We start from the raw sequence: 15,467 nt of genomic DNA, 5'->3' as shown, positions 1-15,467 counted from the left end.
CTTTTATTTTTTACATGACATACCGATACTGGAGTGCGAAAAGGGAATGGTAATACTGGTAGCAGCAAAATACAATGCACCCGGCCCTAAGGAAAAGAAAATCAGTCACCACCTGTAACTCCAGACAGTTCCAACAACAAATTTCGCTGGAATTCGGTATTTTCAGCCTATATTTACTGTTGCTGATCGGGATCACTCGCATTCCGACAGCATTAATATAACAATAAAATTATATGATGTGTAACCAAAATAAGGTCAAACAAAATTTGGAGCAGGGTGGATTGGAAACACGTCCTTTTCAACCTCCCAATATATTTTGAGATGTGCTGATCGGAATCTTCATGCGTTCCAACAGCGTCTTTACTAAACAAAGTTGAGGGGTGATTGGGTACACTTCAATTTCCAACATCCAAAGACATTGATAAATTGAAAAATATAAGTTCCAAATTTTGTTGCCTTAAGCTGGGAGCCCTGGAGGATTTGAAACGCGTCCTTTCCAACCTTCCTTAAATGACTGGCTCCCAGACTCGTCCGTTTGTTACGCCAGTAAATATGCTGATCGGAATCACATGGCATTCCAACAGCGTATTCAATAGAAATAAATGATATAATAATGAATTGTACTTAGTAGTTTAAGTTTTAGGCCTAAACAGCCGTAATAATAAATAAATTAAAATTAAATAAACAATTAGGTTAATCAAGGCATTATATGAACACAGATCCTTTGTTTAAAATTTTATTATTAAAATTTATATCAAAAATAGCAACGTAAAAAAGAAACAGAGAGCAATTTCCTAGAATTTTTTGTTTCCATGCTGTGTTTACAGTCATTAAAAGAGCATTAAGTTTTTCTCAAAGAGATACTTGCGTCTCATAATTTAAGTATTATCATATTGTTCTAATTAATTGTGACTTTATAAAGTCTTCACTTTGTGCTCATTTTGTTCTTCTTCTTTCATCTTACTTTCAGTTGCCGTACTTGGTCAATTTGATGACAACTGGCTAACCTTGGCACCCTCAACACCATCTATCACACATTTTGTAAATGATTCCTTTATAATATTCTGTAAAACAGTACAAAAGGATGTGGACGTTAAATGGAAGGATCCAAAAGGAGCAACACGAGAAAATGCCAAAGGGCGCGTGCATATCGAAAAGAAAACTGGTGCGTGCGCTAAATAACTTGCCTTTTTTATTCTTTTGCTTTCATACATCTCAGTTTTTTGTTCCTTATGTTAATTCAATGGGAAGATAATGAAGAATGGCATTTAGTAGTGCAAATTACTCCATCGCTACTATGAAAATTATTATTTGTAATAATAACTCTTGTTACTAACCAGTATCCATCTATCCCCTTCCAGTTTTTTGCTTCTACTTATATAAGATAAATTTTTTTTGGTTTAGTTCAAACAAGTCGAATTACAACAAAGTCTACCAAAACCAAGAAGTTATGTACGTGTCAAGTAAACCACTATTCATAAGTTCTCCCCTACGAGTCACTAGCGAATCCCCTTTAATTCTAGCGTTCCTAGTACTCCTTTTATCCGTTTTCTCATGTTCTTTGTTGCTGTCGCATTTTATGTTCTTTTGCCATTGACAACTGTGAAATGCAAATCAACGCCTCTCCATTCAGAGCGCCATGCACGAGCTGTTCATGTCACAGTCGCAATTTTTAATTATGCTTCGACAGTGGTGCCGCAAGGGGATTATTAACAACAGGGCATAGTTTAGCTACAAAATACATATACATATGTACCATAACTAGCAAATGAATGTTATTTGTTGTTGTTAAGCTTTAAAACAATTTTAAAATCTGATTTATTAAATATTTGGCTGAACAAGGCGATTATACCTTGAAACCACCGGGAGTGGAACCCGACCAACGCCTTGTTGTTGAACATCTTTGTTCCAATTTCCTCCTGCCTCCTTTATACTTTCGTACAGTACATACATTGTATGTTTGCCAATACGGAACCTAATTTTTGTTGTCAGGCTCTTTATGAACAGGTTTTGCATTCGGATGTTGTTGGCTCTTCGCGTGGATAATGATCCGGCATTGCCGGTCAACCGTCATTGCGTGATAGGCCTTGGTGAACCCAGCGAACCTCGATAGCTGGCGAGAGATGCTTAACTGAACCAAGACCCTCCTTTCGAAAAGCAGACTGCAAGTGGCCAGCTTTGTTTCTAAGTATCAACTGGCATCCATCTCCGATCACCATTAACAGGTGAAACTAAGAGACCCGTATAACAATTCCCAGGAGTGTCGCCTGGCCCCAGATGTACTGATACTAAGTCCCACCAGCCTTCCGTCCGATGTAGTGATCGATGTATTGATAATTGTAGCAGTTAACTCAACCCGAGCCCGTGATTTGCTACAGCCTTTGTACAAGTTGATCGGCCTAAACAGCTTTCTCGTTTTCGGAATGCAAACTATTTGTACTATTCGGCTTATTGTGGCTTTATTATCTCTCCCTGTTGCTGAAAAACAAGATACATACATATATGCCGTCCACACTATGAGACTCAAATGCTTAAACCCTCATATTACTACTAATTTATAAAAAATACTCTCTTCAAGTAGCCAGTTGGCTGCCCGTCTTCCATCTTGAGTGGGTTCATGTTGTGAGCCAAACATTATATTTATTTTGTACTTAAATTTACTTATGCCTTTCTACATCAAAAGGGTCACCTTTATACCAAAAGCTGGAAGGACTTGTCACGTGACCCCTAAAGATTTCAGACCGATTTGTCTGACATCCTTCCAGCTGAAGACAGTCGAGAGGTTAATGGACCCTACACCAAGGGAGTCCTTGGAGGGAAAGTTATCGACATCCCAGCATGCGTACATGAAAGGGAAGTCCACGGAAACGGCCTTGCATGCGGTCGTCTCACAGATCGAGAAATCCTTGGCGCATAAGGACTTCACACTCATAGCTTTTCTCGACATTGAGGGAGCTTTCAACAAATTTACGCCCTCTGCGATAACTGATGCACTAATCGGCTTGGGGCCGATTCGGGGCTAGTGAAACTCGTTCAGCAGTTACTGGTGCGAAGAAAGGTGCATGCCGACCTCGCAGGCTCAACGGTGGTCAAACACATACGGGGAGGCACCCCACAGGGTGGGGTACTTTCTCCACTTCTATGGGTTGCCACACTTAATGAGCTCTTGGTTCTTCTTGAGAAGGACGGTTGCGGCAAGGTAATCGCATATGCAGATGACCTCGCGCTATTAGTTAGCGGGAAGTTTCCGCAGACATTATGCGATCTAATGCATACTAAGCTTAGACTGGTGGAGAACTGGACCAGGAGTAAAGGTCTATCGGTCAATTCAGCCAAAACTGAATTGGTTCTGTTCACTAGGAAATATAAGATACCTGCGTTGCAGCTGCCGGTGCTAGCAGGTACTACCCTGACGCTGAGGGACTCTGCCAAATACCTAGGAGTAATTTTGGATAGGATTGAAGGGAAAACGCTCAGGAGCGTGTGAAAAAAGCAACAGTGGCACTGTACAGCTGTAGGGGTGCTGTTGCGCGAAGAAGGGGACTATCCCGGGATATTACCCTATGACTCTACACTGCTGTGGTTAGACCAATCCTTTTATACGGGGCATTGGTCTGGTGGACGAGGCTAGATACTGAATTAAACCTACGGGCACTCCAGAAGGTACAAAAAAGTGCTCTAGTCTGCTTGGAGGTGCACTGCGCACCACCCCTGTGGAGGCGCTGCACATTCTTTTTAATGTGTGTTGCCAATAGACCAAACTGGATAATAAGGTGGGTAGCGGTGTCTTTGCACCTCAACTAGGGTGGAAGCCATCCTTGGGCCTACCCGATCATTGCAGCGTCTTTCAGGCGAAGGTGGCTGCTATTAACGAGGCCTTCGAGCACCTGAGAAATGCTGTTCACGGCTATAACAAAATTTGTATTTACTCTGACAGCCAGGCTACACTAAAAGCGCTTGGATCGGTCTCATGTAACTCCAGGATAGTAGAGAAGTGCCGCAAATCTCTCAACGAGATCGCTGAGCAAACTTCCCTAAGTCTTTTGTCCTTTGTCGTCTTGGAAGGGATTGAGCATGCCGCTCGCTACCTGTAAGCTCACTTTGAAAGGGATTTTCCTTAGGGAAGCGTGTGTGAGATGGAGCAATCATGAATCCTGCTACCACACCCAGCTCGTGTGGCCTGAATGGGACACGAGACGCCCGAGACTTCTCCTTCTTCTTGGAAGGGGGCACATATCTCTGGTGGTTTGACTTATAACCGGCCACATAGCAATCGGGAGGCATGCACAAAGGATGGGTGCTCCCTATAATGATTACTGCAGAAGCTGCAAAGACGAAGAGGAGATAGAAACAGTCAAGCATTTTCTGTGCGATTGTCCGGCGCTTTGGCACAAGAGGAAGAAATCTCTGTGATCTCCTTTCTTTGACGATCTTTGTGATTTGGTTAACTTGCAATCTAAGAAATTTCTGACGTTTGCTAAATCGGCCTGTTGGTTTGAGTAGGGTAGAGATACACGTGGTATCACAACGGGACCTTTAAGGGCCTAAGTGCACTGGTGCTCGCCAACCAACTAACCAAACGTGCCGCATCAACAACCGTTATACAAATGCAAATTTTTTCCAGTAAAAATAAACCAAAAATTATTTTCTTTTCATAAATTCTGCTTACATGTGTAAATGTGCCTGAATGTGTGCGTGTATCATCCTACATTTATGTGTGTCTTTGTTCGTTCTTTGCTGCGATGTTACTGCTTGTTTCTGTTGGCAACTTTTGGGATTACACGCATGTACTAAAATTTTCTGTTTCAATTTATTTGTTTCTCCTTACTCCCAACGTAATAGTTTTGTATTCACTACCTACTGATTACTATTCTTCGTCGGTTGCTTTGTTGTTTTTTTTTTTTTTTTTTTGGTTCTTGTTTTCATATTCACTATGAGCTCTTCGCTCATCTTTTCTTTTTTTCTTATCATGCATTCATTCGTTTATTCACAGGATTTTTGGCTTTGGTCTTTGAGCATATAGCGCTTACGGATAAGGGCAACTGGACGTGTGAAGCTACATTGACCAACAATAACAATAATGATGCATCATCTTCAGCAGCAGCTGCAACAATAGCGGGCGATGCAAGCCCAACGTTGGGGAAACGGGAGTTGAAGAAGTCCTTTGAGTTACTCGTAAATCGTACGTTCACTTCCGTGCAGGTTTATCGTGGTGTAATTCATACAGCTGCAAATATTCACTTACATTTACATATCTACACACATACATAGATCGTTGACTTTTACTCACAGGCACACTCTCTTACACACACATACTCATCTCGCACACCTCAACGGTCGTACTAATTTAGAAATTGTTCAAAATGTCATGACTGCTTTGCTTGCCACTAGAAAAGAATCCAGTCAACAATTTAGCAACGCATATTATATGTATGTATTTAAACATTTCTACTTCCTGTCACATAACTAAACAAATTTACTTCAGGACTCCCGAATAACTTTCGCGAACGTGACTGCTATAGCAATGAAATTTTAAAAGCAGTCTTTATTCAAAAAATTGTATATAATAACCAACCACTTCCGTCCACACAAAGAAAATAGAACATAAAATTTCGTTGACCTAAGAGAAGCCAATTTTGCTTGCATTTCGATCTAAAACAAACTAAAATGATATCGAGGTGGGAACAGTAATCCAAAAATAGTACCGAAATACACTCAACCATAATCCAAAGGTGGACCTAAAGACAATTTCAAGAAAGACCCGAAATTATTCCTAAAATATAGCGAAACTGCAACAAAAACACCACCGCAATGTTTCGAAGAGTAGTCATAGAATGAAACAAAACTAAAAATAAAAAATATCTATAAGGCGCGATAACCTCCGAAGAGATCCAAGGCCGAGCTACTCTTCCAATTTGCGTCGTGCTCCTATTTTGTTTTCCTACAAATTGGCGGGATGGGACCTACTTGTTTAATCCCGACTCCGAACGGCATCTGCGAAGCAGATGAGTTTTCACTGAGAGCTTTTCATGGCAGAAATACACTCGGAGTACTTGCCAAACACTGGCGAGGGGCGACACCGCTTAGAAAAATGTTCTTCTAATTGAAAAAACTTGTTTCTAAAGTTTTTGGTTTTGCTTTTTCCAAGGCCAGGGTCTTCGGTGTGGTAGGCGGAGCACGTTACCATCACACCACGGCGGCGAAAACTATTTCTGGTTAATTTCGAAATAATTCCAAAATGGTTCTAATCCAGTTATCGTGAAATAGCAATTCCGAAACTATCCAGAAATTACCCCAAGGTATCTTAAAAAAGTGCTACATTTATTTTAAAATCAACCCTGAGTACTCACGAAATAATAAGAAGATAAATGTCAAACAATTCCAAAATGGTCCTGAGGTAGCTTCCAAATAACCCATTTTGAATCCCAAAATAATTTCGAAATGATAAGTAAACAAATTCTGAACTTGCCCTGAAATATTCCCGAATTAAACCCCGCGTGCTGAGTGGAAAATAGTCCTATCTCGGCTGCCCTTCCAACAACACCCTATTTCGGAATTACTTTCATAAATGCCCTATCTAACATCAAAATTTATTGGATATTTGCTCAGATAAGGCTTTTTTTGAACAAATTCTGAGATGGGCGCTCTTCTGCCGATTTCTGAGGTCATTTTTGACACGGCAGTGAAATTCCACACAACAGTCGTAATAGAGCATTAAAGAAACAATTCAGAAATGATCTCGAAATTGCCCCGAAAGGGTTTTTAAAATAAGTCTGATATATTTCGAAACTTTTTCACAATCATATGATCCTGAAGAAGTGTGGGACTATCCGGAGCTATCCCGAATGCTCCAAATAACACTGATATAGTCCTTAATGGATTTACGAAACCGACGTGAATTTATCCTAAAATAGTCCAAAATTAATGCCTAAAACAATTCTTATATACCCCAGCGGGTTAGGGTGCTTAGAATATACCCGCGGTAGGTATGCCTGTCGTAAGAGGTGACTAAAATAAAAAATTTATTCAAGGAGTTGCCAGCGCAATATATAACTTCTCCAACCCAATTGTCACCCTCACCGACCCGTGGCGAATCCTTTTTCATTAAACTCCTAATGGATCTAGGGGGTGGAGGGCGAAGGTTTCATTTGGTCATACCAAATCATTCCCGAGAAGGTCGAGCTAGTACCCTTATGGGGCTTGTTAGCGGAACGTACCGGATCTGCATCCGGCAAAGGACCATAACATCGATACTCCCCAAAGCATTCGGGGAGTGTCCTTATCACTACAACAACAACAATTCTTATGTGGTCACTAAATAATATTTAAACTAATCCCGAAATAGCCTCGAAATTAACTGCTAGGTTAGGCTGAACTGACCGGTCAATAAATACCTCATAAAGATTGATTGTATCCAAACTATTACGACCAAACATTGAAAACCCCAACTAGGTAGCGGAGCTTATGTTATAAAATAACTCTCTCCTATTGGCGAATACATACTAAACGTTTTCTAGGAACTAGCTTAATAGCTGACTCGATATCTGGCAGCGCTGCCCCTCCTAGTAGCTGGAGCCTTGACCGAGGAAGCGCAGGAATGAACACAGGACGTTTCTTACTGCAGCTCGCGCTTCCCAACTCTGCTGTTACTGACGAGACACAGCTTTGAAGCATGTGATGCCAGAAGGCAGTGCCCAGTAAATGTGCCCATTGTGAGCCTTCTCTCTTTAGCACTTTAAGCAACATTGTGAGTCTAACTTTTGAGCACATGATCTTAGAAATTTTGCAGCCCCGCGCTTCTGCCCACGACTTTTCTGCTTGATGGATCATATGCAAATCCTGTCTCCATTTGATTTCTGCCCAACAGTTAGGGACATCTACCCACGACTAAACTAGTGATGCACCCACCTTCTATCCCTTTATGGCCGGTGAAGATGTATGGCCCGGGCGGAGCGGTGCCTTTGTAATGTTTTTTTGCATTCCAGGACACTTCTTGGTGAAGTACTGTGTGAGATTATTGCTTTTATCGCCGACTGACTCTCAAAATATATATCGACGCGACTGCAGCTTATGCACGCAACCTCTAAAATTTCTGCTACTTATTCCTGGATCAACACAGTAACTAGCAGAGCCGATCACTCCCGTTAGTTTGGAGCCATCGGTATACACGTGCATAGTGTGTTCCGTTATTTCCACACACTTGCGCCAACTTTCCGGCTCTATTCTGGCCCCAAGATGTCCTTCGAGTCTACAGTAGGGAGCATATAGTTCGTTCTCCCCCATATTAAATGGCGCTGTGCTACTATAGCCGTTAGGCCTGCACTCAAGCTGCTCCGAGGCCTTAATGTTTGGTGCGGTTGCTAACGCATCCGCAGACGAGATGTGCGAAATGGTATGAAATGACACTGTACTTTTTAGGGCCCTCATTATGCTAATAGTTGATAATTTGCATACCCCCTCAAGTTTTTTTTTTTTGGTATACGTACTTATTTGTGTGGCTGTCCACCAAATAAAAACCCCATTGTAAAGTATTGGTTCCACAATTGCTGTAAATACCCAATGAGAGAGTTTGGGCGATAGGCTTCCTCTTGCATGCATATAGTGCACAGAGACTTTCTTTGCTCTCTCTTCCACATGGAGTTTCCACGACAACTTACTCTCTAGTATAATTCCAAGATATTTTGTGCTGTATTTTTCTTGTAGGGTTAAACCTCCAAGCTTGGCCTTAATCTAATTAAAGTCCTTATATTACTACAGATTCCCAGACATATGCATTCCGAAGCGTCTGAATCATCAGAGCGCTGATTGTTAGTAAACGGCTTATGATGAACGAAACGTCATCTGCATACGCGGTGAGTTTGACTGGTAATCTGTCAAACTTCCTAGGCAGTTGGTTGATTATCAACGTCCACAGCATCGGATAATACCCCTTTCCCGAGGTTTATATTCTTAAATTACACCTTTGAAACCTCTCCCTTTTTTCAAAGAATAATATAGACTATAAAATTTTCCATTCTGGCATGATTGAGTCACAAGACCAATTATCTGGACACCCAAAGATTCAGTTCCGTGAAAAAGATAAATAACCCCAAAAATAATAAACAAACGATCTCAAAATAGTGTAAATATTATCTCTAAAACAATACCGAGATAGTTCTAAAATAATCCCAAATCCAAATCCAAAAACTGCGGGGAAATACTTCCGTAGTTATCTCAAAAAAATTCAAAAATTATCCGAAATCTATCCCAAAACAATACCCCAAATTATCCTTAACATAGTCCTGAGGTGGTCTCGAAATAGTTCCGAAATTATTTCGACACAATCCCAACGTTGAAATTCTGAAATAGCACCTTGGGTGTGTCCCCTTCTTTCAATAGAAAATATAACCAGTAAATCCTCCAAGACTATTGTCATACTGTGTGTAAGATTTTGCCAAATCACTGCAGCGAGAGATCCGTACATCCAAACATTCATTATATTAAATAGTATACGATTCTGTACCACTTCGCTCTAAAAAGTCGTGGATGGAATAACAGTCAGAAAGTGTTAAACCTTTATTATAAAGTTTCGGTTGATTCTTATTTTGGAGCTTTGAAATATGTATATGCACACATACACACACAAATGTATAAGCCTATATACATAAAACGAAGTCTTTATTCTTTTACCTTTTCTAAAATATTTGCTAACGCATCATTTCATCGTGGCTAACTTCACGTGACACACACAATATTCGCATATAATTAATGTTGATTACTCATACGCCCCGCCCCATTTGTTGCTTCGTAAATTTTTTATTGTGGTATTTTGATGACCGCCTTGCCTACTGCGGTTGATTGTTGAATGAACCAAAATAAAAAAATGTCCAACTCATTCGTACAACAATAACAACCACATCTACAAAACCAATGCAAACATAGAGAAAATTTCATTTGACAAAACAGAATTAGTGCAGTCAGCGGGCGAAGGACGTGATGCTACCGTAAATTGTTTTGTAAAAGGTGATCCTCGTCCGGACGTGTCCTGGCTGCACAATGGCGAATATATAAACAGTAAGTAGGAATAATATAATAAAACGTTTTCATTTCAACAATAAAATAAAATTGTATGTTTTAGTCCTTACAATGAAGGTAGCCAATTAAGAATAGGTAAAGCAAATGTGAACAGAAATTGAACACAAATTGGAGAATGATGTGCACAGCGCTTGTATATATATATATTAGAGTGGGTCAAATTGTATGGATGGATTTTTTTCATCAGAAGTATAGCAAAAACTTAATATACAGATGATTCCGTAGAACATTTTATTAAGAATGTTATTTGATGATAGAAAAGCCATACGTGATAGAGCTATCAAAAAAATTTTATACTATCGAGAAAAAGTACTTAGTTGGATAAACTCAGAGTTTACAAAAAATATAATATCCATTTTAATGCTTCAGATTATACTGATATGATTGATCTGAATGACGATAATTTACTATCTGAACCCTCATTCACAAGAAATATTCCATACGATCACTTGGTACAATGATGAGCCAACACTAGATGATCCTAATATTCCAATGCATATACAAGGTACTGGAAGATATGTACAGTTCTTAACATCAGTTTCCAAACGTGTTTTAAGGAAAAAAACGTAAAGATGGTATGACCGTTAGAGCAGAAAGTCGTGAAAAACAAGCACGAATGGAGAGCAAAAAAGATTTTAAAAAATAATACATAACTTTACTTTTATTTTGAAAAATACGTTAAAATGGTAAATTTTTAGTAATAAAATAATTTTTTTTTAATAAATTACAAGAAATTTATAAAAATTGGGTTTTTTTGCTTATTACTTGAAAATATAGGTTTTTTTTGAAAAATGTTTTCTACTAAAACGAATTGGAAAAAAAAACTGTCTGAATGAAAGTTGTTTGAAATGTTCTGAAATTATTTCAGCTGCAAAGAAAAAAATTTCCATAAGAAACTTGTATATAGTAGTTAAAAGTTCATTTTAGGCTAATTTCTCATAATTTAAGCCTTATATCTCTACTAAAATTCAAAAACAACTATAGATATTAATAGAGATTCGAAATGTACGTAAAATACCTTTAAATGAAGCCCAATGTGATATTTTTCCTATAATTCTATCAGAAGCTATGAAGATTTTTTGGCCAAACCCTTCATTCATATAGCCCAATATCTATTTTGCAAAAGGCGGGGACTCGAAATCGGACTTAGAGCTATGGTGTCTTCAACAATTTTTCTTAGAATCATCTGTAGATTACGTTTTTGCTATACTCCTGATGGAAAAAAAATTTTACCCGCTCTAATATATATATATATACATATATATATATATGTGCAAGTACATAACACAAACAAATTAATACTTACATTCAAATTAGACTAAAATCTTACTGAAATTAAAAATTTTGTGCATCTTTCGCTCTAAAACACATGCAAAAATTTACGGATTTCAGTGCGTGAGTCATAAGCGATACAAAAAATTGAAATCAGTGCAAATATAACGTTTAGGGCCGCATTAAGGGGTGTAATCTTGTGAAAACACCCACATGTATATAAAAATATATGTATATATGAAGAGAGATAACAAGAGCGAAAAAAATAACAGATTTTTTTAATGTAAAATTTTTTACTTATTAAATTCCGGTAAAGCAGCGACCTTGATTATTCATTTCAGATATCCCTTAAACCAAGCCAAATATTTTTTTGTCGAAAATTAAAGGCATGTTCAAATTTTGATGAAAGCATTAAGTATAAAAATAAATTTAGTACCAGTAGATTTGCCTTGAATTAAAACAAAAAACGTCAATGCTTGACCTTTGCACTCAAATGCATGGGATATATATGTTGGTTGTATGGTTGTATGGGATATATATTATATATAACTCCGATCGAAATGATTTTTACAAGAAATCTTCTATAATATATTAAAATATATATTGCCAAGTTTCACGTTTTTATATTAGAAATCAAGGGAGAAATGGCTAAAATTCTTTCTATCTGAACGATCGGTTGTATGGGATATATACTATATATAGCAGCGATCAAAGTAATTTTTCAACAAATCTTTTATGATGTATTAAAATATATATAACCAAGTTTCAAGTTTATACTTTCTAAATTAAGGGAGAAATGGCCAAAAATCTTTCTATCTGAACGATCGGTTCAATGGGATATAACTATATATAGCTCCGATCAAAGTGATTTTTTCAGGATATCTTCTATGATATATTAGAATATATACTACCGAGTTTCACGTTTATACTTTCTAAATTGCGGCAGAAATGACCAAAATCGTCTTATCTGAACGATCGGTTGTATGGGAGATATAATTTATAGTTACCGGATCCGGCAAATGTCTAATATAATACAAAAATACATCCTTGTGCCAAATATCATAGAGATATCTCAAAATTTGAGGACTAGTTTGCGTTCAAACAGACAGACGGGCGGGCGGATAGACGGACATGGCTATATCAACTCAGTTCGTCGCTCTGATCAATTCGGTATACTTAATGGTGAGTCTATCTTCTATATTTCTGAAGGTTCCAAATATCGGACCAAAGTTAATATACCATTTCATGTCCATGAAAGGTATAATAAAAATAGCCGCTTTACCGGATTTTAGTAACTAAAAAATTTACATTAAAAATTCGTTTACTTTTTGGCTTTTGTTATAAAAGTAATAAATGTTTGGTCCTCTGCTGCACAAACACGTGTGTAATATGTTTTATTATAAAGTTTATATTGAAAATTTTAGAGCAATTTTTTGATTTCTTCAATGCAGCATTCAATTCATCTAAATATAAAAATCTCTCCAATGGACTCTTCATCAAGAATGTACAGCAATCGGATGCTGGGGAGTACACGTGTCGAGCGATGAGAATCACACCAACTTTTGCGGACTCCGAACAAATTACGATTCTGCTGAGAATACAACGTAAGTGCATTCAATGGACTTCCAACTTAACCGCAATTTATACATATACACACATATACGCCAGACATACACATACGCAAATTTATTTATGCATATGCACGTAGATATGTATGTTAGTATTTAGTACCAATTCATGTGTAGCATTTTTCAAGTTGAATACTTGAATTTACTATCACATACGCAGGCAATTTAATACATGTCTAATAATGTATATGTACATATGTAGGATTTATGTATATTAGTTTGTTTTTGTTGCATTTACATGAAAACTCCATTTTGGCGTTCAGTGCAAGTGTCAAATCCGTGCGGTAAGCAGTTCTAAACTCAATTGTATAAAGTTGGTATGCGCATATGAATGTGTGTGTGTTAGTGTAATAGTGGTTTTAACCAAGGTGGTAGCGCATGCATTTAATTTACAGTTATTCGTTGCACCCACCAAGAGTGTTGTTGCTATATCTAAGTTTAACTTTTGGTGCTCGTAAGGGACTTCAAACATTCATTCATACACATGTACATATTTAAAATATTCACCTGCATAATTTTGACTGTACAGATACGTGCATACAAATGTAGGTGTACGTGTTGCATGAGTGTATGTGGATGCTTTGGTTATATACGTACCCAGAAGAAAAGTAGTCAAGTGATTCGATAAAGTTGGGGAGTTGTGATGTACAAAACTTTCTTAAGCTCGCCTTAAGGAGAAATTTTGATATTGCTTACGGTATAGGAAAAATAAAAATGTATCTATATAGCGCAGCAGTTTAAATAAAAACAAATAAGTAAGGTTAAGTTCGGGTGTAACCGAACATTACATACTCAGTTGAGAGCTATGGTGGCAACATAAGGGAAAATAACCATGTAGGAAAATGAACCGAGGGTAACCCTGGAATGCGTTTGTATGACATGTGTATCAAGTGGAAGGTATTAAAGAGTATTTTAAGAGGGCCATAGTTCTATAGGTGGACGCCATTTAGGGATATCACCATAAAGGTGGATCAGGGTTGACTCTAGAATTTGTTTGCACGATATGGGTATCAAATGAAAGGTGTTAATGAGTATTTCAAAAGGGCGTGGGGTTTAGTTCTACAGGTTGACGCCTTTTCGAGATATCGCCATAAAGGTGCAACAGGGGTGACTCTAGAATGTGTTTGTACGATATGGGTATCAAATGAAAGGTGTTAATGAGCATTTTTAAAGGGAGTGATCCTTAGTTCTAAAGGTGCATGCCTTTTCGGGATATCGCCATAAAGGTGGACCAGGGGTGACTTTAGAATTTACGATATGGGTAACAAATGAAAGGTGTTAATGAGTATTTTAAAAGGGAGTGGGCCTTAGTTCTATAGGTGGACTCCTTTTCGAGATATCGCCATAAAGGTTGACCAGGGGTGATTCTAGAATGTGTTAGTACAATATGGCTATCAAATGAAAGGTGTTAATGAGTATTTCAAAAGGGCGTGGGGTTTAGTTCTACAGGTGGACGCCTTTTCGAGATATCGCCATAAAGGTGGACCAGGGGTGACTCTAGAATGTGTTTGTACGATATGGGTATCAAATGAAAGGTGTTAATGAGTATTTTTAAAAGGAGTGATCCTTAGTTCCATAGGTGGACGCCGTTTCAAGATATCGCCATAAAGGTGGACCAGGGGTGACCCTAGAATTTGTTTGTACGATATGGGTATTAAATGAAAGGGGTTAATGAGCATTTAAAAAGGGAGTGGGCCTTAGTTCTATAGGTGAATGCCTTTTCGAGATATCGCCATAAAGGTGGACCAGGCGTGACTCTGGAATGCGTTTGTACAATATGGGTATCAAACGAAAGGTGTTAATGAGTATTTCAAAAGGGCGTGGGGCTTAGTTCTATAGGTGGACGCCTTTTCGAGATAACGCCATAAAGGTGGACCAGGGGTGACTCTAGAATGTGTTTGTACAATATCGGTATCAAATTAAAGGTATTAATGAGGGTTTTAAAAGGGAGTGGTGGTAGTTGTATAGGTGGTCGCCTTTTCGAGATATCGGCATAAAAGTGGACCAGGGTGACTCTAGAATTTGTTTGTACAATATGGGTATCAAACGAAAGGTATTAATGAGTATTTTAAAAGGGAGTGGGCCTTAGCTCTATAGGTGGACGCCTTCTCGAGATATAGCTATAAAAGTGGACCAGGGGTGACTCTAGAATATGTTTGTACGATATGTGTATCAAATGAAAGGTGTTAAGGAGTATTTTAAAAAGGCTTGGCGCTTAGTTCTATAGGTGAACGCCTTTTCGAGATATCGCCATAAAGGTGGACCAGGGGTGACTCTAGAATGTGTTAGTACGATATGGGCATCAAATTAAAGGTATTAATAAGGCTTTTAAAAGGGAGTGGTGGTAGTTGTATATGTGAAGGTGTTTTCCAGATATCGACCAAAATGTGGACCAGGGTAACCCAGAACATCATCTGTTGGATACCGCTAATTTATTTATATATATAATACCACGAACAGTACTCCTGCCAATATTTCAAGGGTTTTTTATTT

The 15,467-nt window shown here is 38.2% G+C and overlaps 1 protein-coding gene across 9 annotated transcripts in view; it reads left to right on the top strand.

Annotated features, from left to right (window-relative positions):
* The window catches only part of LOC137241334 (neural cell adhesion molecule 2), a 70,961-nt gene that overhangs the window by 35,227 nt on the left and 20,267 nt on the right, over positions 1–15,467 (top strand). For 7 of the 9 annotated variants that reach the window (XM_067768827.1, XM_067768825.1, XM_067768824.1 and 4 more), the window contains 4 exons: positions 971–1,165; positions 4,994–5,182; positions 9,922–10,053; positions 12,798–12,950. In XM_067768827.1, the coding sequence (XP_067624928.1) occupies positions 971–1,165; positions 4,994–5,182; positions 9,922–10,053; positions 12,798–12,950 (669 nt within the window). Of the gene's footprint in view, positions 1–26; positions 157–970; positions 1,166–4,993; positions 5,183–9,921; positions 10,054–12,797; positions 12,951–15,467 lie in introns of those variants that run through there. The other 2 variants (XM_067768826.1, XM_067768828.1) reach the window with 2 other exon arrangements.

Source organism: Eurosta solidaginis, chromosome 2, assembly GCF_040869045.1.
Source record: "Eurosta solidaginis isolate ZX-2024a chromosome 2, ASM4086904v1, whole genome shotgun sequence".
Classification (NCBI taxonomy): Eukaryota; Metazoa; Arthropoda; class Insecta; order Diptera; family Tephritidae; genus Eurosta; species Eurosta solidaginis.
The sequence above is the reverse complement of the archived record's forward strand: the minus strand, read 5'-3'. Positions and strand labels throughout refer to the sequence as shown.